Genomic DNA, 24,600 nt, shown 5'->3' with positions numbered 1-24,600 from the left:
CACACACACACATCACGCACTCACGTAACTCAATGTCTGGTCTTCTGTATTCTCTGAGAGTGCTCTCCCTGCTGTCCTTCAGTCCTTGGCCCTGTGGAAAGATCATGTTGGGAGTTACAGACCTGTAACCAGAATTCTGGTACTTAATCCCTCTCAGAGTCCCCTCCTTCTTAGATGTGGGCAGAGGGTGTGTGCAGTATCATATGTAACTGACACAGGTAATTACTGACCCACATTGTTTTACCACATAGGCGCCAGATTGCTTGGGTTTGAATCTTGGCAGTGTAGGTCTATGATTTTAACAAGTCAAATAATTTGTGCTCTGGTTTCCTCATCTGTAATAGTGTCCAGTACACAGGATTATTAGGAGGATTCACTGGGTCAAAGAGTGTTAAGCACTTAAGAGATATATCTAGCATACTGTAAGCTATAGATTGATTCTTCTTCTTATTATTAATTTTTTTAATGTTTATTTGTTTTTGAGGGAGAGCAGGGAAAGGGACAGAGAGCGAGGGAGACACAGAATCCAAAGCAGGCTCTAGGCTCTGAGCTGTCAGCACAGAGCCCGACGCGGGGCTCGAACTCATGGACCGCGAGATCATGACCTGAGCTGAAGTCATATGCTTAACGGACCGAGCCACCCAGGGCCCCTGCTCTTCTCATTATTAATAATATGTACCTTACAGGGTTGTCATGTTAAGAATGTGATAAATTAGATGTGAAGTTCTCGACGACAGTGTGCTTTGTACACGTTCTTTTCTAGAGATGTCTACGTTTTTATAAAGTCTCTGAGGCCTTTTGCGAATTAGAGAACTTTTTTGAAGACAGGCTCCTATTACAGGAAGTTTGCTAACATGCAAAAACTGCGGCCTTCACTTGGTGCCGGTGTGCTGTCACAGTGCCACAGCTGTGCTGTCCTGCTGCTTCGTCACAGACTCTCTGCCTGGTGCTTTGTGTTTCGCAGGGAGACTGTTGATTGTCCAGGAGTTTGCTTGCTGTGATTCTGGTGGTGCTTTCTTTCCTTGTCTCCTCTAATAGAACGAGATGGTTCGGGAGCTAGACGGCCACGTCCTGAAGTGTGTGAAAGACCAGAATGGTAATCACGTGGTTCAGAAATGCATTGAATGCGTGCAGCCCCAGTCTTTGCAGTTCATCATCGATGCGTTTAAGGGGCAGGTAAGTGACTTACGAAAGAAACGAAGGAAACAAGTTGATGGGTGTTTCCATTGTGAGCAGAGAACAGGGTAGCATTTGTGGGGTGTCCCTAAGTGGCCACCCCACCAGAGATAGCTTCTGGTTTCTCCTATTTACCTGTGTGTCATAAGAGCCCCTATGATCTTAGCACCAGCTTCCAGGCAGATGGTTTTTTGTTGTTGTTTTTTTATACTGTGATTTTTCCAGAATTGCCCCTTGATTGGCTGTTGTCATTCATTTCTTTTTCCTGAAGCATCATCCTCACACTCTCCTAAGCTACGCGGAACAAAGAGAGTAAAACGCATCTCCTTCTTGGGTCTGTGAAATTGGTTTTTTGGTTTTGTCTTTAAAGGGAAAAAAATGGTAAATACCAAGTAGGTTTTCAGGTGCAGTCATGTGTACTGCTGAGCCTAGATTGAAGTGGGATTTTAGAGTTGTTAGGTTTTGCGGTTTGCTCAATTATAGCAGCGGTAAGGAGATTGCAGGCTTTAACTCAGGGGGTTGTTTGGATTTTCTGAGTTAATGAAAAAAGATCTGTTTAACATTTTACATTTATTGAAATCGACAGCAAAGAACGTAAAAGTAGATTAAGCTACCAAATGGGAGAGAATATTTTCAAGATGACACTGTCAAAGAATTAATAACTGGAATATATGAAGAACTCCTGTAATCAAAAGAGTGCAGTACAAATTAGTGTGAAAACGGGCCAAAGGCATTAACAGACAAAAGAAACACAAATTGCCAGTCCATCTATGAAAACATAATTCTGTTAGTCAGGAAAACGCAAAATAAGGACACAGAGGATAGGCATTGTTTGCCCATCAGTCGCGGTGTCCTGGCAGGAATGTGGGACCTGATCACCGGTGGTGGGAATAGATATTAGCACAGCCATCAGGAAAATACTTCTGTATCACCGTCAAGGTTCAACATTTGTATTTCCTCTGCTGGCATTCGTAGCCTAGGTGTGTAGCTGGGGGAATGTCTACATGTGGATACTACGAGACATATTTAGACATGTTGAAAGCAGCATTGTTCTCCTAGAAAAGACTAAAGAATCTAGATGTCTGTCAATCAGCAGAGGGTTGGACAGAAATTAAAATAACAAACTCAAATACTTGCCCAGCAGAAGCTTCACAGTATAATAAGTAAATACCTGAAACATAATGTTGAGTGAAGTAAGTTCATTTGTTACAGACTGTGAGTTTTGAACCTTTTTTATAGAATCAAGCAGAACTGTGCTTTATACTGTTGAGGTACACAGTTGTGCATATACAGCTACGTCTAAAAAACCCACATAAAAAGCCCTTAGCGCATTGACACTTGGTCAACATCTACGAAGTGTGAGCCGTTGTTTCTGTGCTTATTATTCCTGTGATTATTCCTGGTAACAGAGCGGGGGCAGAGAGGGGGTGCGGGTTGCTCCAGGTCATTCACACTATTCACACTAGGAAGGACAGAATCGAGACTGAGTGATCTGGAGCCGAAGCCCAGGTGCCTGTCTTCTTCCAGACGCAACAAAAGAGGAAGCTTTTCTTGCTCATTGCTGGAAAAACACCCTAATTAAATGTAGAAGATTGCAGCGTTGGTTAGGTGAAAGCATTTATGATCCTAGCCCTTTCTTTTTCTGTTTTTAACCCTGTCTTTTGACACTATGGACTCTTAATTAAGTGTTTTTTATGACCTCGACTAATTCTCTGTTCCTTTCTAGGCTTCTTAGAGAAGTCCTTTTCAGCTCTGAATTTATGTACATTTGTGAATCCCTAGAATAGGTAAATGGGTTTACACACACACACGCGCGCACACACACACGCACACATATACACCCTACTGTTTGTAGAGAGAACTCAAATGTGTCCTATGTATAATTGGGGCTTTTGAGTCAAGACTAGGACGTAGTACCCTGGCTCTGTCAGTTACTATCTGTATGGCTGCAAGCACATTATGTAAACTTGTAGAAGCTTCAGTTATCTCATTCGTAAGGTAAGAATAATTCTCGCTCTGTCAGAGTCTTTGCAAAGATTAACAGAATAATGTGTATGTGAACAACACTGAAGCGTTGAAAGTGGCAACTGTCTTTTTTGGCTTTATTTGCTCGTCTGCCCTAGGTATTTGCTTTGTCCACGCATCCTTACGGCTGCCGAGTGATTCAGAGGATCCTGGAGCACTGTCTCCCTGACCAGACTCTCCCCATTTTAGAGGAGCTTCACCAGCACACAGAGCAGCTTGTACAGGTAGTGGAGCTGCCGGTAGAGTAACTGCAAACACCTGTGGGCTCGTGCAGGCCCACAGCTTGTGTGTTTTCTCAGCACAGGTATCCGTTCCAGAAGAGTTCGTGTTCACGTGTTTAAAATGCCCATTGAAGCTTTGGGGCAGGTTTTCATTTATACCATCCTGGTTTGTGTTTTGTGAATATGGGTGATGAAGAGAGCCCCGGCCTAGGCGTGAAGGGCGCTGCCTGCCGGCCACCTGTCGTGGACCGGCTCGCGGTGCCACCTTAGGCGGGTCGTTTAATCTCTGTGGGTCTTAACTTCATCATTTCAAATGAACTGAGTGGATCAGGGGACTTCGTTTTTGCTTTGATACTTTCTTTTGCTTCTGCCACTAAGCATTTCTCCCAACATTGCAGTAACCAGTAGAACACTTTCTACAAGTCGGATTATTGTGCTGAAGCAGCATTTTTGTTGGTGTTTGTGGCTTGTTTTGGTGTCAGGTATTAAATACTCACTGTAGAAAAAAATGGTAGGGGCGCCTGTGGTTAAGCATCTCTTGATCTTAGCTCAATTCTGGATCTGAAGGTCGAGAGTTCAAGCCCTGCACTGGGCTCCATGCTGGGCGCGAAGCCTACTTAAAAAACGAAAAGAGGAAACATTGGAGGTGCAGGAAGTAGCAGTAAAACTAAAGAAAGCATCCATAATCCTGCCACACGGAAGCAAGCACATTTGGTCTTGGCACTTTTTTTTAGAAGTATTATTTGTACACTTAAATTTTTGCCTCTTGCAAATCTTTTTGCCGCTGAAATTCCTTACTTACACACATTTATTCTCTTAAAAGCATCTTTACCTGTAGATGAGTGAGTACATCCATTGTATGCTTGTGATGTTGTTTAATTAGGTATTGTCTGTTTTGTTGGACATAAGCATTGTTTCCCATTTTTCTTACGAGATAAATTTCTGTTTGAGAGAAAAATAGCTCTTTATTCCTACCTACACAGCCTCCCTCCCTCCCTCCCCCCCCCCCTTCCTTTTTTAAACAAGAAGAGGCCTACTTTTTGGCATCTAGTACTTTTGAAGAACCAAACTAGGATCCTTGGGCATAAATATAGAGGAATATTCCATTGTCTGGTAATAGTTCCTGTTTGTAATGATAGAGAAAAATCATCACTCCCTATCCATTTTAAAAATTCTGAAGTGTTCATTGGTATTCAGGCCGGCCGTCATGGTGCTACAGGAAGGTAGGCAGGTGTTGATTAGATGTAAGGATTTAGGTAACCCACAGAACTAATTTTTACATCAATTCTATTTCTGTTGTTTCTCCAACAGGATCAGTATGGAAACTATGTAATCCAGCACGTATTGGAGCATGGTCGTCCTGAGGATAAAAGTAAAATTGTAGCAGAAATCCGAGGCAATGTACTTGTATTGAGTCAGCACAAATTCGCAAGGTACGAGCTTTGCATTCATACAGACTCTGTTTTCCAGAAGGAATTATTACATTGTATTTCAAGTCGAGGGAGAAAGAATGAATTTTCATTCTCTTCTTTCAAAAGTGTTTTTCTCAAGCTATACACAGCTTAAAACGTCAAATGGTTCTACTATCATAGAGTAGAAAACAAAGCAGGTCCCTTAGTGGCTCTTCCCGCCCCCAGTCACCCACTTTGAAATACGGGGATTATGTTTCTGAAGAGCTTAAATCTTGTACTTTGGTGAACTGGACATTTTGTTAGCTTACTTGTTCTTGTTCTTCACTCAGTTTCCTCTCTGGTGCCAGAATTCAGACGTAGTGTATCATGTTGATGTATAGGCATTAGTACTCTTAGAGTCTCTTTTCCAGTCTTCATGTTGTGACAGATCAAGAATAAAACGCACTAGTTACTCCCAGGTTGTGAAAGATGTTTTAGGTGACTTACAATCAGCAGTGGTTGGAGAAGAAATTGATGGCCCTTCCAAGGGATTAGTGGTATGGTCTTCTGAGTGGAATGGGTGTACAAATATAGTCATTTGTACTTTGGGAATATTTTTCTCTGACTCTTAAGATAAATTCCAAAGCAGTTGTGATTCTACAGCCTTGTTTTTAAATTGTTCATCTCTAAGTTTTTAAATTTTATGAGATGGCAGCATGGAAAATAGAGAAAAGGAATAAACGCACTCCTAGATCCAGTGTCTTAGCAGCCTAACCATATCAGGGTCTCTCAGACCTTGTATTGCCTTTTTATTTTTTTTATTATTTTATGTTATGTTATGTTATGTTATGTTATGTTATGTTATGTTATGTTATTTTTTATTTTTTGGACATTTGCCAGGACCAGGGAAGCAGGGGCAGAATCTCTTAGAACTCTTCCTGGGGTCACTGTCTCCTCTTGTTTTTCAGTGCATTTAATATCTCACTCTTAAGTATAAGTATTAATGCTACAATAGACTTGTGGTCTGGTAATGACTGAAAAGCTACTTTGGGCCCAATCCTCCCACAGATAACAGACAACTGTAAATTGTGGACAAAATGCCAAAAATTTTGCTGAAGGCATTAGGCGTTACAGTGTGGCCAAGAGCAGGTGGTTACCAGAAGGGGTTGGGGAAGGGGAGGCTTATTGATACTGGGAAGGAGGTAATTGCACTGGGGAAATTCCCGCCTGCCCCTTTAGATTTTTCTTTTTTTCTTTTTTTCTTTTGAGGGAGGGAGGGGGAGAGAGAGAGAGCATGTGCAAGAGAGAGAGAATTCCAAGCAGGCTCCACACTGTCAGTGTGGAGCCAGATGTGGAGGGAAAACCCATGAATCATGAGATCGGACCATGAGATCGTAGCCCGAGCTAAAATCAAGAGTCGGATGCTTAACCAAGGGAACCACCCAGGCACTCCAGAGTTTTCTTTTTGTATCGAGTTGTATCGAGATATAATTGACAGCACTGTGTAAGTTTGAGGTATGCAGCATGTCGGTTTGATGTATTTCTGTGTTACAGTATGATTACCACAGCAGCATCAGCTAACACCTTTATCATGTCATACATACAATTGTCACTTCTTTCTTTCTTTCTTTCTTTCTTTCTTTCTTTCTTTCTTTCTTTCTTTCATTCATTCATTCATTCATTTTTTAAAAGTTTATTTGAGAGAGAGCAGATGCGTGCACACACAGGCCCTGGGGAGGGACAGAGAGAGAATCCTAAGTAGGTTCCGTGTAGCACAGAACCCAGCTTAGGGCTCATACTCCCAAACTGTGAGATCATAACATGAGCCCAAATTCAGTCAGACGCTTAACTGAGCCACCCAGGTGCCCCAATTACCATTTCTTTTTTTGTGTTAAGAACACCATTCAGATCTAGTCTCTTAGCAACTTAGCATTTTTATAGTGCAGTGTTGTTGACTATAATCAGGAAATTTCCCAGTTTTTAAAAAAAAAAATTTTTACATTTATTTATTTTTGAGAGACAGAGCACACGTGGGGGAGGGGCAGAGAGAGAGAAGGAGACACAGAATCCGAAGCAGGCTTCAGGCTCTGAGCTGTCAGCACAGAGCCTGACGCGGGGCTGGAACTCACAGACCTTGAGATCATGACCTGAGCCGAAGTCTGACGCCTAACCACCTGAGCCACCCAGGCACCCCAAGGGAATTTCCGAGTTTTAATGGCTTGTAGCCTATAGGTGCTTCTCATTCTGCTCCATGCTGGGCTTCTAAAGTTGGGATCAGAAATCTCCAGTGTTCCCATAAGGCAGAGTTTGGGACAACCGTGGCAATGAGAGTGACAAAGTGACAGGGGAGAAATCCTGGAAAGGAAGAGAACCAGGGACGGGGAGGCTCGCATTTAAACTTCCCAAATACCTGGTTGACTCCTGAATCACGTTGGTTTGCATGGGCTGAACCTGAGGCAGCCCAGCTAAGGATGGAAGTGCTGCACTGGGATCCCTGCGGCCTGGGACAGGCTTGCAGTTTGAGCTCAGCCAAGTTAACTACACTGAAAAAGGGAACAGATGTCACCTTCTTGGAAGAACATAACAGAGCTGTTTCTACGGTGTATCATTCATTATGTCTAGAAAACAGGAAAATGTGCTGTTGACCATAATCAAGAAAAAAAAAAAATAGGAGAACGGAAAACTGCAGCTAGTTCCACACCACCCTGACATTAGAGTTAGCAGAGAATGATTATAAAGCAGCTATTTCAGTTATAGTCAAAGATGTAAAGGAAGATATGGTTGTAATGAATGGAAAGATATGCTAGTAGAGAATTGGAAGCTTTACTATGAAAAGAACAAAATGGAAATTCTAGAATAGGAAAATAAATCATCTGAAATAGAATTCACTGTGTGGCTTTAGTATCAGCAGATTAGAGAGAACAGAAGAAAGAGCTGATATACTTGGAAATAGATCAATAGAAACAAAACAATAAAATAGATGAGTGACTTTCTGACGTTTTTGGCGGTGACCCAGAATAAAAAGTAACATTTTCATTGACTTTGCATGCACAGGCACATGCATACACATGTAACTGAACAACTGTGTTGTCCATGATTAATTCTGTTTCATTAAAAAGCAGCAGCAGCTGGTCCCAAATCACTAAGTTGGTATCCCTGCCCACAAATGGGCTGGGAGCTCCAGTTTTAGAAACACTAGAATAAGCCTAAAAGACTGCAGCACCATCGGTCATGCATGAGGGTAGAAGCCTTTGGCCAAGTGGGATCCCATGGTGGTAGCTGATTGACCTGCTTGCTTCCTTGGAAGACAGGTCACTGTTGAGGCTTGAGTCCTGTATCCAGATGAGTGAGTGTCCTGTCCCCAGTCCAGTTAGGAAGTTCTGTTCTGATGTGGACTGATTTGTTATGGAACGAGGCCTGGAGTGGACAAAGGTACATACAGTCTAGCCGAGCGGTCCTGACAGGTGATGAATTCTTTGCCTGAACATTTGGAGATCATGACTGGCTTTGTGCTCTCTGAACCAGCTCAGTAATATCTTAACTCCCTTTTCTGCTGAGGAGAAGCCAGTGGTTATTAGGAGATTCACTTCCACGGTGCCACACCTTAAGCTCACACTAGAATAGAACTGTACGTTAGTTGTATGTTTAGTGCTATGGGAGGAAGGTGGGAAGAGAAGGTTTTCTATGGTGTGGTGTCAGAAGGAGAGGCTCTTGTCTTAATTAGAGTTGATCGATTAGCTCACCAGACTTGATCTACACTGCATATCTTAAGAAATGTCCAGTAGGTTGGTAGTTCTTGACAGTTTAGCTTGAGAATTTGCTTTTCTAAATAAAAGCATATATATAAGCTCTGTGTTCAAAATGATAGAACACTGGGAGCTCCTTGGAGCAGCACCCTCTTATGGTGTAAAAACTTGTGGAGTAGGGGATTATTCTGGTGATAGTTACTTAACTACTGAGATATCCACAGGTCTGGCCTCTGGAAGGAGTAAGACACAGAGTACCTGCTCTAAGGTGCCTCGTGAAGTCGGTATATATGTCCTTTTTCAGTCCCTGAAGGCAAAAGTAAGACAAATGAAGAATGTTTAACAGAGCCATTCACCCATATGGTAGGTTGCCCTAGAAAGTAATGCTTCCAGATTATTAGAAATTCCCAAGCAGAGGCTAAATGGCCATCTTTCAGGATTGTCACAGAAGAGCTTTCTTTATTTTTTTTTTTAAATATACTTTGTGTGTATGTGTGTATTTTTTGAGGGGGGGCACAAGTGAGCGAGGGGCAGAGAGAGGCACAGAAAGAGAGAGAAGCGGGGCTCACCCAGAGCAAGGCTCATGTTCACCCAAAGTGGGGCTTTAAACTCTCGAACCATGAGAGAGTGATCTGAGCTGAAGTCAGATGCTTAACAGCTGAGCCACCAAGGTGCCCAGGGGCTTTCTACATTAGCTAGGTCTGGTCATTTAAGTCCCTACTCTCTCTGAGCGTTCTGTGGCCCAGAGCCGCCCTTGCCCCAGTCATGGACGCTTTACAAAGCCTTCAACTGCCCACCGGCCCACCAGACGTCCTCTTTGCCAGGTATTGGCTCCAGCAATCCACGTTCAGATGGCGTGTGTTCTTTGACATCATCCAACTTCCTCAGACCCACAGACCCACAAGATGCAGAGTAGTGCTGATTTTTAGAAACAAACATTAATGAGTGAATCAGTCCCTCCTTGATGAGAAATACCCATTGGCACAGCTGTATGTAATTTAATCACCCTCTCTGGCCCCTCTGGATTTAGTGTAGCCACGTTCCTGTTTTCCTTTCCCAAGATGACGTATTTCTGAAGTGTTTAGAAATGCTGACAGACCTGTAAGGTGGTTCTTGTCCCTAGACTCTTAAGAGGCAACCTGAGGTCATTGGGTGAGTGCTGTGGTTCCTCCTCGTACACTCCTGACTCAAGTCTGCAAGGCCTCTCCCTCAAGTGCCATGCTCTGTGGTAGGCACTAGAAATAAGTAAGTAAGGCTTGTTCCTGACCTTAGTACACTCAGAAGAGGAGGGAATTCATTGATTTTGGTTATGTGTTGAAATTATAATCATTGACAAGTTCAGCTTTTAGCCAGTCATGTGAGCCTTTATGTAAGTCCCCTCACTCACCTGGGCTCATTACCCTCACCCTGTTAGCGGGTTAGGGCTCGTATTCGCCCGACACCCGGTCCCAGCCATGGGTCACATTGGAAGCCACAGATGACTCCAAGGTGGAGGCTCATAGAGTCAGGCAGTTGATGAATTCATCTTCCAAAAATGTCAGGCTCTCTTCTGCTGCTGATGGTGAGGTCGGGGCAGAGGCCGGACAAGCACAGCCTCACAAGGTTTGTTCTAAGGGTTGTCCCTGGATTTGTCTTATTATAGCAATGTCGTGGAGAAGTGCGTCACTCATGCGTCCCGTACGGAGCGTGCTGTGCTTATCGATGAGGTATGCACCATGAATGACGGTCCCCACAGTGCCTTATACACCATGATGAAGGACCAGTATGCCAACTACGTGGTCCAGAAGATGATCGATGTGGCAGAGCCAGCACAGCGGAAGATCGTCATGCATAAGGTAGGCCAGGCTGGACAGGTCACACTCAGAGAAAGCGTGCAAGGCCCACACTAATTCACGCTTCTGAAATGCGGATGAAGGTGGGCATCTGGCTTCTTTTTGTGCAGTTTGTCACTGGACCGTGTCTCAATATGTTTGTTTTCCTTTTATCTAGAGTGGCCATTGTCTCCGTGGTTCATAGTTCACTGGTGTGAAAGAGTCTTAAACTCCATCTTTGTGAGGGTTTTCCCTCCCTGATCCTCAGGCCGTGTGTCTCGTCCTCTGCTCCCACTGCCCCCCCCACCCCCCCGCCCCCAAGCTTCTCAGTCCCACAGATCAACCTGATTGTCTTACTGCCTTTTCTCCTTCTTCCCTTTTGTTCATCCCACCACCTTTTACTGAGCGAGTGCCTGGCCTGGCACACTGACCTGGTGCCCGCTCTGTGCCAGGCGCCAGCGCGGGGAGGACGAAGACTGGTCCCTGCCCACAGAGCGCAGCGTGGGGAAGAGCCGTGGAAAGCTGGGCCGGGGCGGGGGGGGGGGGCGCAGGGGGGCATGCGAGAGCACGTGCCCGAGGCTTGGTGGGAGGGCAAGTCCAGGCTAGGGAGGAGCGAGGAGAAAAGGGACGGAAATCTGAAATGTCAAGGTGCTGTGTGGGGGGGAGCGACGCCGAAAGCCCCAGAAGCAGCCCGTGCGTGGCTGGAGGAACAGGCGCAGGGCAGGCCCAGCCAGCAGGTGAGCCGCGGCTGTGTTTGTGCTGGGCGGTGCCGCGAGCCCCGGGGTGCGTCTGATGCGAACCCTCAGCCTTTGGGCTCTGAACTCCCTCTGCCCTACCTGAGGGGAAGGTGTTGGCCTCGGTCTGGCAGTGATGAGCCACTTGCCCTCGCTGAGAACAAAGTTCGGTAATGAGAATCTTTGTTAAGGACTCAAGTTCTGAGCCAGGCGAGGCGCCCACCGCCTCCAGTTCGCAACAGGACGCAACACGACGGGGCATCGCGGTGGTGTTGGCGATGGCGGTCGAAGGCTGGGGGCGTCCGGAGTCCTTCAAGTTGGGAGGCTCGGGGAGAGGTGTGTTGAGACGCTGGTGAAGCCAGAGGGGATGTTGGGGACACACGGGAGTTAGAAGCACGTCCATGACAAATACTTGTGTGCGTACTTACAGCAAGCCCCCCTTTCGGCGGGGCTCCTGGATCTGAATACAGCGGTACTGTGCACAGAGAGCCGCGGTGGTGCCTGGGAAGTGTTGGGAGGGCTGTGCGAGAATGTGGCAGGGTCTGTTCTAATGTGGAGGTGCAGAGAATGCTCCCCCAGAGAGTGACATTTGATAAAGCCCTGAACCTCTCCTGGAAGAGCAGGGGACAGACTGGGTATTTGAAGAAGCAAAGCGAGTTTGGTAGGGCAGGCCCGTGGTTGCCGGGTCACGTTTACGTTTCACGTGATTGTCCCAGCTGACGAGTGACTTAGAGGTGGGGAGGCGGTAGGAGAAGGGGCAGTGAGGAGGCGGGATGGAGACCGTGGAGCCAAGAGACGGTGGTGGCCTTGGGATTGAAGACAGGGGACAGATGGGGTGTGGCAGTTGGCTGATTGAGGGAGCCGAAAGATGAAGAAGAGTCCTGCGAATCCCAGCACGAAGAGCTCTGCAGCCTTCTCCGAGACAGAGTCCTCTTGAGCAAGAGGAGACGGTACAGCAGGTCATTACTTCCCACCTCCCCCCGGATCAGGTGAACAGCGGAGCTCGACAACGGTGTACGTGCGTGTGCACGATGGGAAGGGCGAAGGGTAAAGGTTCGCCGGTGGCTGGACTGCTCAGTCGCCGGTCCTAGGGACAGGGCGGGTGAAAGAATTGAATGTCACTAATGTTTCTGAAAGGAGAGCCGCCAGAAAGCAAGGGGGTCTTGAACCTCACGTTCTGATGACCAAGTCGTGTCTGGGGCCTCGCTACATCCCAAGTGCAAGCGTAGCATTGTCTCACGTCCTCTCTCCAGAGGAGTCGAGGCGAACGGTGTGGGTCACACAGCTCAGGATTGGGCCCGGGGCTATTAATGGTTCCCCACGCGGGCTTGTAGATGAGGGTGTCGTAGCTGCTGGGTCCGCACCCTGTGGTGCAGAAGCAGTTTCCGGTGTCCTCGACACTCCAGGACGTGGCTGAGCAGACGGAGTCGCCACGTGGCCTACGTGGCGCTCTCGAAGTAGAGCGTGTCCGTCCACCCTGGTGTGGGCGTCCGGTGTGAGTGTGCGGGTGCGCCTCAGGATGGGGAAGCAGCCTGGTAAACGCGGTCATTCACTGTCCCTGTGGCACCAGCAGTGGCTAAACCGGCGATTGTGAAGGCAGTGTGCTCCTCCGTGCCGTAGCCAGGCCTTGTAGAAAGCTCCAGGAGCTCCCGGCAAGGAGGCACCTCTTGTGTCTGGGATGGAGAACAGAGGAGAATGAGCCGGACCTGGGTGCTGCAAGAGCCCGGCGCGGTGGGTGGTGCTGTGGGTGCAGAGCCGGGAGGGACCCCGTCCCCCTCCCACTGCTGTGAGACCAAACACCTGTGCCTTGGGAGCCATTTGACCTTGGATGTGTGACGCAGGCACCGTGAACGGGGATAATCACAGCTGCCTCGTGAGGCGGAAATGAACAATGCCCGGCCAACACTAGTCATTTTTATTGTTGTCGTTAGAAGTTTTCTGTGATCCTCTGTGAACTGGAGGCGGGACCAGGTGATGAGCTCAGCTCAGGGTTCGTGGTGCCCAGAAAGAAACTCTCACAGCTGAGGGGAGCCGAGGAGGCGCCTTGAGTGGGGGCAGAGGCTGAAAGCAGCCTCGGAAGGTGCTGTGCAGCGGCACTGTGGCTGTTGGTCAGGATGCACGTGTTCCGTGCACTGACCCGGAAGTGGTCCGCGACCAGCCGCCCCCAGAACCCTCGTGTCCTATGCCAGTGCTCAGGATAGGGGCTCCTCCTGTCGCCTGCTCGGATGGGTCACCCACCATAGCTCTAGAATCACGGCGCTCTGACTGAACCAGGGGAAGGTGTTGCCTCGTGGGCTCTCGTGAGCACTTCGGTGCCCGGAGCACAGCGGGAGCCCCCTGGGAGCACAGCGGGAGCCCGCCCAGGTCCGTGTGCAGGCCAGAGTAACACAGCCTGTGCTTCCTCCCCAGATCCGGCCCCACATCGCCACTCTCCGCAAGTACACCTACGGCAAGCACATCTTGGCCAAGCTGGAGAAGTACTACATGAAGAATGGCGTTGACTTAGGGCCCATCTGTGGCCCCCCGAATGGTATCATCTGAGGCAGTGTCACCCTGTCCCCTCGTTCACTGACCTCACTGGCCCACAGGCGAATCCAGCCAGCAACCAGAAATGTTCTAGTATGGAAGCCGACATGGGTAAATGGTTGCTCCAGGATTACCCGCTCCTCCAAAAAAAAAAAAAGGAATCAAATCCACAAGTGGAAAAGCCTTTGTAAATTTGTTTAATTTTATTACGCATAACATGTACTAATTATTTTTTTTAATTGACTAATTGCCCTGTTGTTTTACTGGTGTATAGGATACTTGTACATAGGTAACCAATGTACATGGGAGGCCACATATTTTGTTCAATGTTGTATCTATATTACACGTGTGGAAACTTTCAGGGTGGTTGGTTTAACAAAAAAAAGTTAAAAAAAAAAAAAAGAAAAAAATGTTTTTAATCCATTTTGCCTTGCTGGCAAGTTTTGCAAATAGCTCTTCCCCACCTCCTCATTTTAGTAAAAAACAAAAACAAACAAAAAAACCTGAGAAATTTGAATTTTGTTAAATGACCCCAAACTGGCATTTAACACTGTTTATAAAACATATATATATATATACATATATATATATAATGAAAATTGTTTTAGAGTTGCTAAAGCTTCAGTTAATGACATTAAGTTTATGAAACTTCAAAAAATTGCCTTTTTTGGAGACTATTATGCTGAAGAAGATGTGTAGTGTGTTTTGTGAGGAGGAGATGTGAGCTCCTAGGATGTCTTTCAAGGCCGGGCGGGTGTAACTTGTTTACTGCCTACTGGATTTTTTTTTTCTGTTAACATTGAAAGGCAAAATCTGATTATTTAGCATGAGAAAAAAAAAAAAAAATCCAACTCTGCTTTTGGTCTTGCTTCTATAAATATATAGTGTATACTTGGTGTAGACTTTGCATATATACAAATTTGTAGTATTTTCTTGTTTTGATGTCTAATCTGTATCTATAATGTACCCTAGTAGTCGAACATACTTTTGATTGTACAATTGTACATTTGTATACCTGTAATGTAAATGTGGAGAAGTTTGAATCAACATAAACACGTTTTTTGGGAAGAAAAGAGAATTAGCCAGCCCTGTGCATTCAGTGTATATTCACACCTTTTATGGTCGTAGCATATAGTGTTGTATATTGTAAATTGTAATTTCAACCAGAAGTAAATTTTTTTTCTTTTGAAGGAATAAATGTTCTTTATACAGCCTAGTTAAATGTTTAAAAAGGAAAAAAATAGCTTGGTTTTATTTGTCACCTAGTCCCACAGTAGCAAGATCCTTTCTAAATGTTATTCAAGATGATTCAGTTCACACTAGTGTTTTTTTTTTAATCCTAAAAAAGTAATGTTTTGCTTATTTTGTGACAGTCATAAGGACGTGCAAAGTTCAGCCCTGCCCTAGCTTTCCTTACAATCAGAGCCCCTCTCACCTTGTAAAGTGTGAATTGCCCTTCCTTTTTGTACAGAAGATGAACTGTATTTTGCATTTTGTCTACTTGTAAGTGAATGTAACATACTGTCAATTTTCCTTGTTTGAATATAGAATTGTAACACTACACGGTGTACATTTCCAGAGCCTTGTGTATATTTCCAATGAACTTTTTTGCAAGCACACTTGTAACCATATGTGTATAATTAACAAACCTGTGTATGCTTATGCCTGGGCAACTATTTTTTGTAACTCTTGTGTAGATTGTCTCTAAACAATGTGTGATCTTTATTTTGAAAAATACAGAACTTTGGAATCTGAGTCTGTGTTTCTGTTTTACCCCTCCCCTCCCCCCTTAGAATTCGTGCCCCAGGACAGCCCTTTCCTTCTTTGTGTCCTTTGTTCTGCTCCTTTTGTTTCTGTTTGTCGGAGGGGAGGGTGGGGTTTTGCGTTGGGATAGGGCCGATAGCCCTTGAGCCCATCTTGACCCAAAGATGCTGGGTTTAGCCTGCCTAGTGCTTTCAAAATTAAGACGTTACACATTAGTCCGGATTCACAGCTTCTCTTGAAAAATCAGGTGCCTGGTTTCCTGGGCCCGGGGTCTGCCGTTGGTCACAGGGAACATCCTCAAGAAGCCTGTGCCCTGCGGTTTGACCCAGTTACTGTGTTCTTTGTTTGCTCTCTCTGGCCTTTGCAGCATTGTGCACCTAGGGTCTGGATTTGAATCCAGTCCATCACAAAGGTCTCCCAGCTACGAATCCTGTGACGGGGCATCGAATCCTGTGACGTGGGCGGCAGCTAAGGCATCTCAGACCGATGTCCAGTCTGTCTGGCCTCCCCTCCTGAGGTCCCCTTCCCTTTTCTCTGGGCGGCTCCTGCCCGCATCCCGCCCGCCTGTGTTCACACTCGGAGGCCGGCCCAGGCTGGCCCAGGGGCCTAGCTTGCTCATCTTGCTTGTCCCCCTCAGATCGGGGACGCCTCCCAGCTTTCAGTACAGGAGGCTGTAGCTCACAGAGGTGCCCGCCACCTGCGTCTGAGGATGTCCCTCCTCTCACCAACCTTTGCTGCCACTTAGACTGGCCAGTGCTGGCAACTACAGGGTAGCTCAGCCAGGGGCCCGGTGGGAGCCTGTCCTACCTCATGTCTGCAAGCGGAGCCCCGGGCTGGTTGCAGAAGAAACTGCACGATCCCTTCCCAAAGGTAAGGGACTGTCACTAGCAGGCTCTGCGGTCCTGGGAATAAAGGGAGGGAAAGGAAGCTGAGCTAAGGCGGGTTTAGTCCAGGACCTGGTGGTGTATCAGCGGCTGAAATCGGGTCCTTCCCGGGGCTTCTCCCACTGATGGTCTTCAGCGGCCCACCAGAGACCACGCTCTAGAGGCATTGCCAGCCGTCACTGCGTGTGTGACTCTGAATGTCCCGGTTCCGGAGTCGGACAGACCAGGCTCAAGTCTGGGTCCCCTCCGCTGTGCCTGTGGGTGTCCCTTCGCTTCTCACCGAATTCCTCCCTGGCCATTGAAGGTGGTGAGAAGTATTTGTGGTTCTCCCTTCACGGCTTGGAAAGTCAGGGCTGTTCAGTGGTTCGGGTTTCACTAGACCCTCGCGGAGGCAGTGTGCAAAGCCGGCCAGGTGGGAGGTGTGGATTTCTCCCATTTGGCCGCCATCTTTGTGACCTGAGGCAAGTAACATCACCTGTCTGCGCCCCGGCCCCGTTTCCTCTTCTAGAAGATGGGAGGAGGGGCGCGTGGGTGGCTCAGTCTGTTGAGCGTCCTACTCTTCTCTCCTCTCAGGTGAGTTTGAGCCCCGCATCCGGCTCTGTGCTGACGGTGCCGAGCCTGCTTGGGATCCTCTCTCTCTCTCTTTTCTGCCCCTCCCCCGTTTGTGCGCGCTCTCTCTCTCTCTCTTTCTCTTTGTCGCTCTCTCAAATAACTTGAAAAAATTAAAAATTAGTAAAAAAGCTCTTATTAAAAAAAAACAGATTGGAGGAACACCTGGAGATGTGTGACCTGGAGCCGCCGATGACCCTGTGTCTGGTGCCTGGCACGTCTAGGCATTCGCTCGCCTAATGCTGGTTGTCGTCCTTTCCACCTGGATTGTGTATCCTTTGTACTCGGCCAGGGTTTTCCTCCCCCTTTTCCTCTTAGCATTTAGCGAGACGTCTTGCCTTGGTGTTTCTTCGTGGTGGCAAAGCCAAGGACTCCGAAGCACGACTGGCTCTCCTCCCCAGCACCTCTTGTCTCAAGCCTGTGTCTCTCAGGCTTTACATGATAAAGCCATTGGCTGTGAACCAGCTCTGTCTGCACCAGAGATGGTTCTTACGTTCCTCACACGGGTCCTGCAAGGAATGGGTTTGGACAGGTCTGGGATCTGATGCAGGGCCCGAGGGTACTTCCTTTGGTGCGTCGTGAAGGGGGTGGGCCCGGGGCAGACCCCTTCCTCTGCAGGCCTGAGTTTCAATCCTGGGCTCAACATTCACCGCCTCATTGGCCGCCTCCCAATTTCTGCGCAAGGACGTCCCCGGGCTGCCACCAGCCAGCCATCAGCGACCTTGGTCTCTCCCAACACAGTGTAGATAGTGATCTTTTCACCTGGTCGAAGCGCTTTACGGTTCAGAGTCTATTCAGATTTGTGATTCCTCAATCCTCATGAAAGCCTTGGAGGGTAAGGTTGGGGAGACATTATCAGCCCATTATATGGATGAGGAGTTTGAGATGCCAGCCCTACGACAAATCGGTCAATAACCAAATAAGGATTTTATCTGAAGCTTCCTGACCTCAAGCCCAGGGCTCTATCCATGGATTCTTGTTCATGCCACCTTCGGTTAGCCCCAGGAATAGCTGTCTTCTGTAGAGGGGGTGGGTTGCAGAAAGCTGAGGCCCTGGAGAGGGAAGCATTGTGGGTGAGGAGACCTGGAACTTCGTGTAGTTACCAGCTGAAGCCACACGAGGGCGCTGCTGCCCAAAGAAAGCAGTAGAGAGGCCAAAGGGCTCCAGGCTCCAAGGTCAGGGCTGGGATGGGTTTCCCCGGGCTTGAGGGCCTCAGGAGTGGAGTATCTCCCAGGGACCAGAGGCCTGGCATCCCCTCTTCTTCCCTCCATCCGCAGCTCCTCCTGGCTTTGAGCTAGTCCCTCACTCTGGCTTGGGATGGCAGGGGATGGTCAGGCGAATCTGGCTCACAGGCCCCAGCTCTGCCTCCGACTCACTGGGATATATCTGCCAAGTCCCTGACTTTCTCTGAGCCAACTGTCACGGGAGTGGCAACCCAGCCCTGCCACCCTCATGGGGATGGTATGCGGTCAGGTGGCTGGGCCTGAGGAGGGCAGCCCATGCCTCTGTTAAGGTGACCCAAGGCCCTGGTGCCTCCCTGTGGGACCACATCCCTGGCTTATGCACCAAGCCTTCTGAACTGAACCCCCTAAAGACTTTTCATGACCTATCGCTGCTTCAAACCCCAGGTCCTCTGGCCCCGGGCGACCTCTGCGAATCTTCTCCCTCCCTTTTCTCATCTGGAAAATGGGGACGATGCCTACTTCACAGGCTACGTTGGCAGTACAGGGCTGGGCTCAGAGTAAGCCATAAATAGGAGTTGTTATTAATTATTCTTATTGCCTCCGGTTTTCGCGAGGGCGGCTATTTAATTTAGCCTCCAAACTGAGATGCTTTCAAGCGCGAAGGCAGAAGCGCTCGGTAGTTAGCGTGCAAGGTGGCCCCGCCTCCTGGTGTTCTCACCCTCCCTCCTTCTCTGCCCGGTGGGACAGGGCTGCATGGACGAGAGAGGAAACCGTGGAAGGGTGGGGGCGGGGGGGTGACTTCCAGGCCAGGCCACCAGGGACACTTGCAGCCCCAGCTGGCTCTCTCTCGAGGATTGCATGCTGCGTAAGTCACTCTACGGCCGGCCGAGGTCTCCGTGGTGGAGGGACCGGCGTCTCCTTCTGTTAGCCGTCGCTCGCCGCCTTGTGAGCAGCGCACCCAGCCCCCATTGAGACTTCCAAGACCGCAGAGAGAGACCCCGAAACAGAACCACCCTCCCCAGGACTCCAGGAAACTTCTCGGGGCTCCTCGGAACCCAGGCTGGAGACGCGTGTCTCTGGAGAGGGCGGGACCACAGATTCTCGGGAGGCCACCACTATCCTGTTCCCGAGGGGGCTCAGCCTCTGTCTCTCAGTCCCAGTGGAGGGTCCCCCCTGGCCCGCTGACCTCACGCGTGCCCCATGTGGGGAAGGACTGGAAAACTGTGACCAGTTGAGCTGGGGCTGTGGGTGTGGCCCTGAGCCGGGTGCTGCCTTGCACTGCCCTGTTCACCTCCCCCAAACCCTGGAGAGGGACAGTCACTCACTGTACCTTCCAGGGTAGGAGAGAGGCCCCAGGTCACCGGCCAGGGAGTGGCAGACCCAGGATCTGACCCCAAAGTCCCCAGGCCTCCCCTCCGGGCTGGTGGTGCTCAGCCCCTCCCCACACCTGCCCTCTGCCAGGCCCCATCCCAGGGCCACCCCCAGGACCACCCGCAGGGTGCTGGGAATGAAGGTTGGCCTCCCAGACCTGCTCCATCTATGCGGAAGGAGACTGGGGCCCAGGACAGGGAGGGGGGGGGGACCGGAAGTGACCTGCTCAGGGCCACACAGACGGTGAGGGACAGAGCGGGGACCCGTGTCTCACTTAATGCGGGCCCTGGGATGGCGGCAACTTCAGCTCCCAATCCGAGCCTGCCTGGCCGGGAGCTGGGACTCTAGAACTGGAGGCTGAGGTGTGCGTCCTAGTCTCCGTGAGCCTCGAAACCTCCAAGAAACACAAGACACATCAAATATCTCAGTGACAGTCGTGCTCGCTCAGATTCCACGGCCTCAGGGGGAGGGGGGCCTCCTGGCCCCCCTTCAGTTCTTCCCGAGGCCCTGCTCCAGGTTGGTCTCCTGCACCCCAGTCTTTGGCTGTCACCCAGCCGGGCTGCTGTAGCCCCAGGAGGAGGTGAGAAAGAAAAAATATTTTTAGAGAGGCTTTTTTTTTTTTTTTCCTTCTTCTTCTTCCAGGAAAATGACTCCAAATGTGCAATTTATTCCCAGGAACGGGGGTGTGTTCGTGGGATGGCTTCTGGAAAGGCAGTGCCCTCCTCCCTGCCCCCCCCTCCTGCTCTCTCCTCTTTCTCCACATCCCGGCAGTCCTGTCTTCTCCCCCCACTCCCTGGGAAGACGGCACACCCACCCCTGGGCCAGCCCCCTCCCCGCCATCCCCAGCCATTTTCTAGTCCTGTGACCTTGACCTCGCAGGACTGGGCCACCCCATGGAAGGAAGGGCTTGAATGAGGGCCTTGGTTGTGGGATGATAGGTCTCACGCTGAGAGGTTTTGCAAATAGGGCATCTGGTCAAGGGCAATGGAGTAGGGGAGAGAAAGTCCCCAGGGCAGGGAGTGAAGCAGCCTGGGGTTCTGCCACAGACTGAACCTGTGACCCTGGGCCAGTCACTTCCTCTTTGGGCCTCGGTTTTCTTACTTATACAAGAGGCAGGTGAAGGGAGGTGCAGTTGGGGGGAACAACACAAGGCCCCGCATGCTCGGTTCTTTCCGGGTTACAGTGAACAAGCTTCTAGAATGTTCTTCCTCATCCACGCACACCTGGAGCTGGAGCTCAAGCCCTCAGAGGCCATTCTCTTGGGCAGGGCTCAGCCTCTCTGCTGCCATCACCACCACTATGAAGCCTTCCCAGATTCCCTCCATGACACCTAAACCCTCAGCGTGGTGTTAACCCCTCCCTGACCAGGGTCCCGCTCGCTCATGCAAATTTAGAGGCAAATTTGTCGTAAACTTAACGAAGCTTAAGCATCAGGGCCCCCGGCCTGCATATCCCCCTCCAAAGTCTTGTTCCGAATTTTGTATTTGTGATCCCCTCACACTGTGTGGGCTTCAGGCCCACAGAGCTGGGACTCACCCTGTGTTTTTCTCCCTACTCAGCTTGAGGCCCCAGAGCCCTTCTCTTCCCTCAGGCAGCACCCCCCCCACCCCCGACCCCTGCCACCTGGGCCAGGCCTGGACAGACAAGGGTTCCTGCTCAGGGCCTCTGCGCCTTTACTTACCCCACCTTCAAGGTCAGCCCCGCTCAAACAACGTCTGCCTCAGTCCTCCCCTTACCCCCACACCTGCCCTGACGGGCCTCCAGGGAGCCTTCTGGACTCCACAGTTTGTGAACTCCCGGCTCACAGGTGTAGAAGAGGCCTGAGTTCAAATCCTGCCCCCTTCTGGGCAGCTGTGTGCCCAGGGGGCATCGCCCACCCCCCATCTTGAAAGGACTTGCCTAGCACACACAGGACTCAGGGCAAGCTCACGGCACGGGCCCGTCCCTCACACAGCCAGGGCCCTCGGAGGGGCAGGGGCTCCCCCCCTCAGATGAAGGCCCTCACGGACACAGGCCTCTCTGCCTGCTTGCTCTGGCCCCTCCACAGGCCCCGAGGACTCCTCCAGAAGCTGAGGCTCACCCTGTGGGCCTCTTACTTGCTGACACAGCCGACTGTGAGCCTCCCAAGCTCTCTCTGCGAGCTCTGGATAGGAGCCCTCTTCCCAGATTCCTGTTTCAGTTCCTGATTTGGGGGTCACTCACTTTAGCACTGGCGCCACTTGGACTTTCTCGGAAGCCAGCCTGGGCCCCTGCCTCCATCTTGAATCCCGCCAAGACTGGACGTGGTGGCGAGGAAGGCGGGTGGGGAGGCAGCAGGGGAGGAGGGGCGGCCCAGGGGACACAGGGACGTCTCCCCCAGGGCCTAGGACTGCTTGGAGCGGACAGCCATCACGAGATGCCCTGGGCCCACAGGGGATGGCACGGCGTGCCCTCTTCTGTCCTGTGGGGCCTGTCCCCCGCTTCTCAACTGTCCCCCACATTTCCCCAACTGTCAAAGGGGGACAACGTGAACAGCCAATGCATCGGTCGTGCTCGCTCACGGCGGGGGGGGGGGGGCAGGTGTTGATGGAAGGGGCTCCCAAATGTCAGCTTCCGGCCGCGACCCGCGACCCGTATCTCTGGCAGCAGCAGGTGGCGCTCCTAGCCTGCCCAGCCCCCAGATCCTCCCTCTCCCCACCTCCTCGGGAAGTCACGGGCGAGGGGCTGCTGCTTCCAGAAGTCTCAGAACCGGCGGGAACCTCTGAAGATGAGCCATGCCCACTGCCCACCCCGTGCAGGAAGATTGTCCTAATGGCCTCCCCAATAGCTAGTTTTCAGAGCCTTGCATACCTCCCAAGACAGAGCGTTCACTACCTCTCAAGAGTAGCCATCTGTGGCCGGCTGCAATTTTCACACGTCCCACCTCACACCGAGCTGACCTGACGAGTGGCTTCTCATACTGTCCTCCCCACCACCACCACCACCCCCCCCCCCCCCCCCAGCCTTGCTGGCTCTGCCCCTTTGGAAGCTCCTCAGAGCCAGTCTGTTCCCTGGCCTGGTCTGCAGCCCTTCTGGGAGGTGACTAGCCCGGGAACCAGGTCCCTGACAACCCGGCCACCTCTACCGGACCCCGAGCACGTGTAATCACGAACTGACACCTGCCCCTGAGCCTGACACACGAGGGCACTCGATTTATATCTGGAGAACGAATGAACGAACGAATGAATGAACGAACGCTGTCTGGTCATTATTTCCATATTATAGTTGGGAAGCTAACGCTCAGAAAGGTAAAGCTAGTCCTCCAGGGTCACACTTCTTGTAACCGGCAGGACTGGGATCCACCCAAGAGCCAGTGGTCTTCAAATCCGAGCTGTGCCGTCTCAACCGGAACCCCCTCTTGCCCTCCCGGGCCCCACCGGCCCCTCTCTGCCCACCTCCCCAAGGTGCCCATGGGTCAGAATTGGGGATATGATTTCCAGAGGCTGGGACTCGAGAATTCCTAGGGATGTTCGCATCTCCGAGTTGGAAAGCTTCCCTCCCTTCCTGTCCAGGATCTCTGCCAAAGGGCAGCTAGCCTGGCCTTACATACCCCTTGGGGACTGGGCTCCCGTTCCCTCTGAGGGCACACTTCTAATTCAGCTCAACCTAACGCCGAGCCGATGTTTGTCCTCTGGACCCGCTCCCCAGGGCCCTGAAGGACAAGTCCCATCTCCCCCCGCAACACCCCAGATTATGGCCGGCACCCCAGACTCTTTTCCTCTGGGCTCAACCCCCCATCCTCTCCCCTACTGGCTCCATTTGTCCTGGTTTTAGTTTCTTTTTTCTTGGGGGAACTGTCCCAGTTTCAGCTCAGTTTGGTTCCCGTTTCCTGATAGCAGGCGCCCTGGACAGGGTACCGGACACAGGGGCAGATTGCCATCGTTAGCAAATAACCTCACCTCTCTGGGCCTCAGTTTCCCATCGAGGTACTGGAGATACAGACAACACCTGCTTTATGGGGCTGCTGAGAGAGGGTGAAACGAGACAGCCATGTACAGTACTTGGGGCCATGCTGGCATGTGACCAGGGCTTCACAAATATGTGCCCCCCCCCCCAACACCTGGGGCCGGATGAGCTCAGGTGAATGGGAAACACATTCATTGAATCAACACATTTGCATTGAGCTCCCACTATGTGCCAGGTCCTGGGCTAGTGCTGGGGACACAGCAGTGAACTGGATGACCCAGACCCCGCCCTCCTGGAGCTCCTGTGCTGGGTGGTGGGGACTTGAAGAAGAAGTAAAGTGCATAGAATGTCTGAGGGGGTGAGGGCAGTAGAGACAGGCCAGGCAAGGCACTGTCACTCAGGGACCTACGTCTGCACCACCCGCACTGGAGGAGGGGGTCCTCGGTTCTCAGGCATGAAATAAATGAGTGTCAGAGAGCCGGGGCCTCACAGCTGCCGGGGGAGCAGCGCCGCCGCGGGCCTGTCCCGCTTTTCCTAGGCGGATCCAGTGACAGGGGCGGAAGTCCACAACTCTCGTGGGTGCAGAGCGGGCACTGAGGCCCAGAGAGGTCCAGGCCTGGCAGCAGGTGTCCTGAGGATATCAAGGCCCCTGGACTTGGGTGACCTCTGGCCTCTGTGTCCACCGGCTTGGGGCCGGTGGTGGTGATGGGTCCCGGAAGAGCCACGTGAACGGCCCCCTTAGGGGGAAGCCGCTAATGAGCACACAAATGCCACCCATCTACTCAGACCCTCAAACGAGCCAGGCCCGGCCTCCTGCATTCCCACGCGGATCCCTTCCTTCCGGCGCTCACCACCGCCCTCGGAGGCGCGTTCTGCGGGATCCCCGTGCTCCTCCCGACCGCGGCTCAGCGAGGCGGCCCACTAGTCCCAGGTCGCGCAGCAGCCACAGCGTTGGGGCTGGCGAAGGCCGGGGCGCGGGGGGGGGGGGGGGGGGGCGGGGGGGAAGGAGAAGGGGCGGGCAGGGGGGCGCAGGGCCCGGGCAGGGGGCGGCGGGGCGGGGTGATGGTGACGGGGGCCGACGGAGTGCCGGGGTCCGGGGCAAGGGCGGCGGGGGTCCGGGTGGGGGGGGGGGTGGGGGCGCGCTCCGGCCCGCCCCGCCCCCCGCCCCTCCTCCCGCTCCGCCCGCGCTGGGGGCGGCCCGGCGGCGGCGGCGGCGGCAGCGGCGGCGGCGGCG

General features: G+C 51.1%; 1 protein-coding gene and 1 non-coding gene across 28 annotated transcripts in view; both read left to right on the top strand.

Annotated features, from left to right (window-relative positions):
• The window catches only part of PUM1 (pumilio RNA binding family member 1), a 134,930-nt gene extending 119,545 nt beyond the window's left edge, over nucleotides 1-15,385 (top strand). For all 27 annotated transcript variants that reach the window (XM_043574319.1, XM_043574312.1, XM_043574327.1 and 24 more), the window contains 5 exons: nucleotides 1,039-1,176; nucleotides 3,300-3,425; nucleotides 4,734-4,855; nucleotides 10,202-10,394; nucleotides 13,514-15,385. In XM_043574319.1, coding sequence (XP_043430254.1) covers nucleotides 1,039-1,176; nucleotides 3,300-3,425; nucleotides 4,734-4,855; nucleotides 10,202-10,394; nucleotides 13,514-13,645 — 711 coding nt within the window. In that variant the 3' untranslated portion in view covers nucleotides 13,646-15,385. The remainder of the gene's footprint in view (nucleotides 1-1,038; nucleotides 1,177-3,299; nucleotides 3,426-4,733; nucleotides 4,856-10,201; nucleotides 10,395-13,513) is intronic.
• Nucleotides 11,231-11,315, top strand: LOC122482339. Its single transcript, XR_006297126.1, has one exon. It is a non-coding gene; the product is annotated as a small nucleolar RNA SNORD103/SNORD85 (small nucleolar RNA).
• Nucleotides 15,386-24,600: the final 9,215 nt, after the last annotated feature.

Source organism: Prionailurus bengalensis, chromosome C1, assembly GCF_016509475.1.
Source record: "Prionailurus bengalensis isolate Pbe53 chromosome C1, Fcat_Pben_1.1_paternal_pri, whole genome shotgun sequence".
Classification (NCBI taxonomy): Eukaryota; Metazoa; Chordata; class Mammalia; order Carnivora; family Felidae; genus Prionailurus; species Prionailurus bengalensis.
Note: the sequence above shows the minus strand (reverse complement) of the source record. Positions and strands in the feature narration are given on the sequence as shown.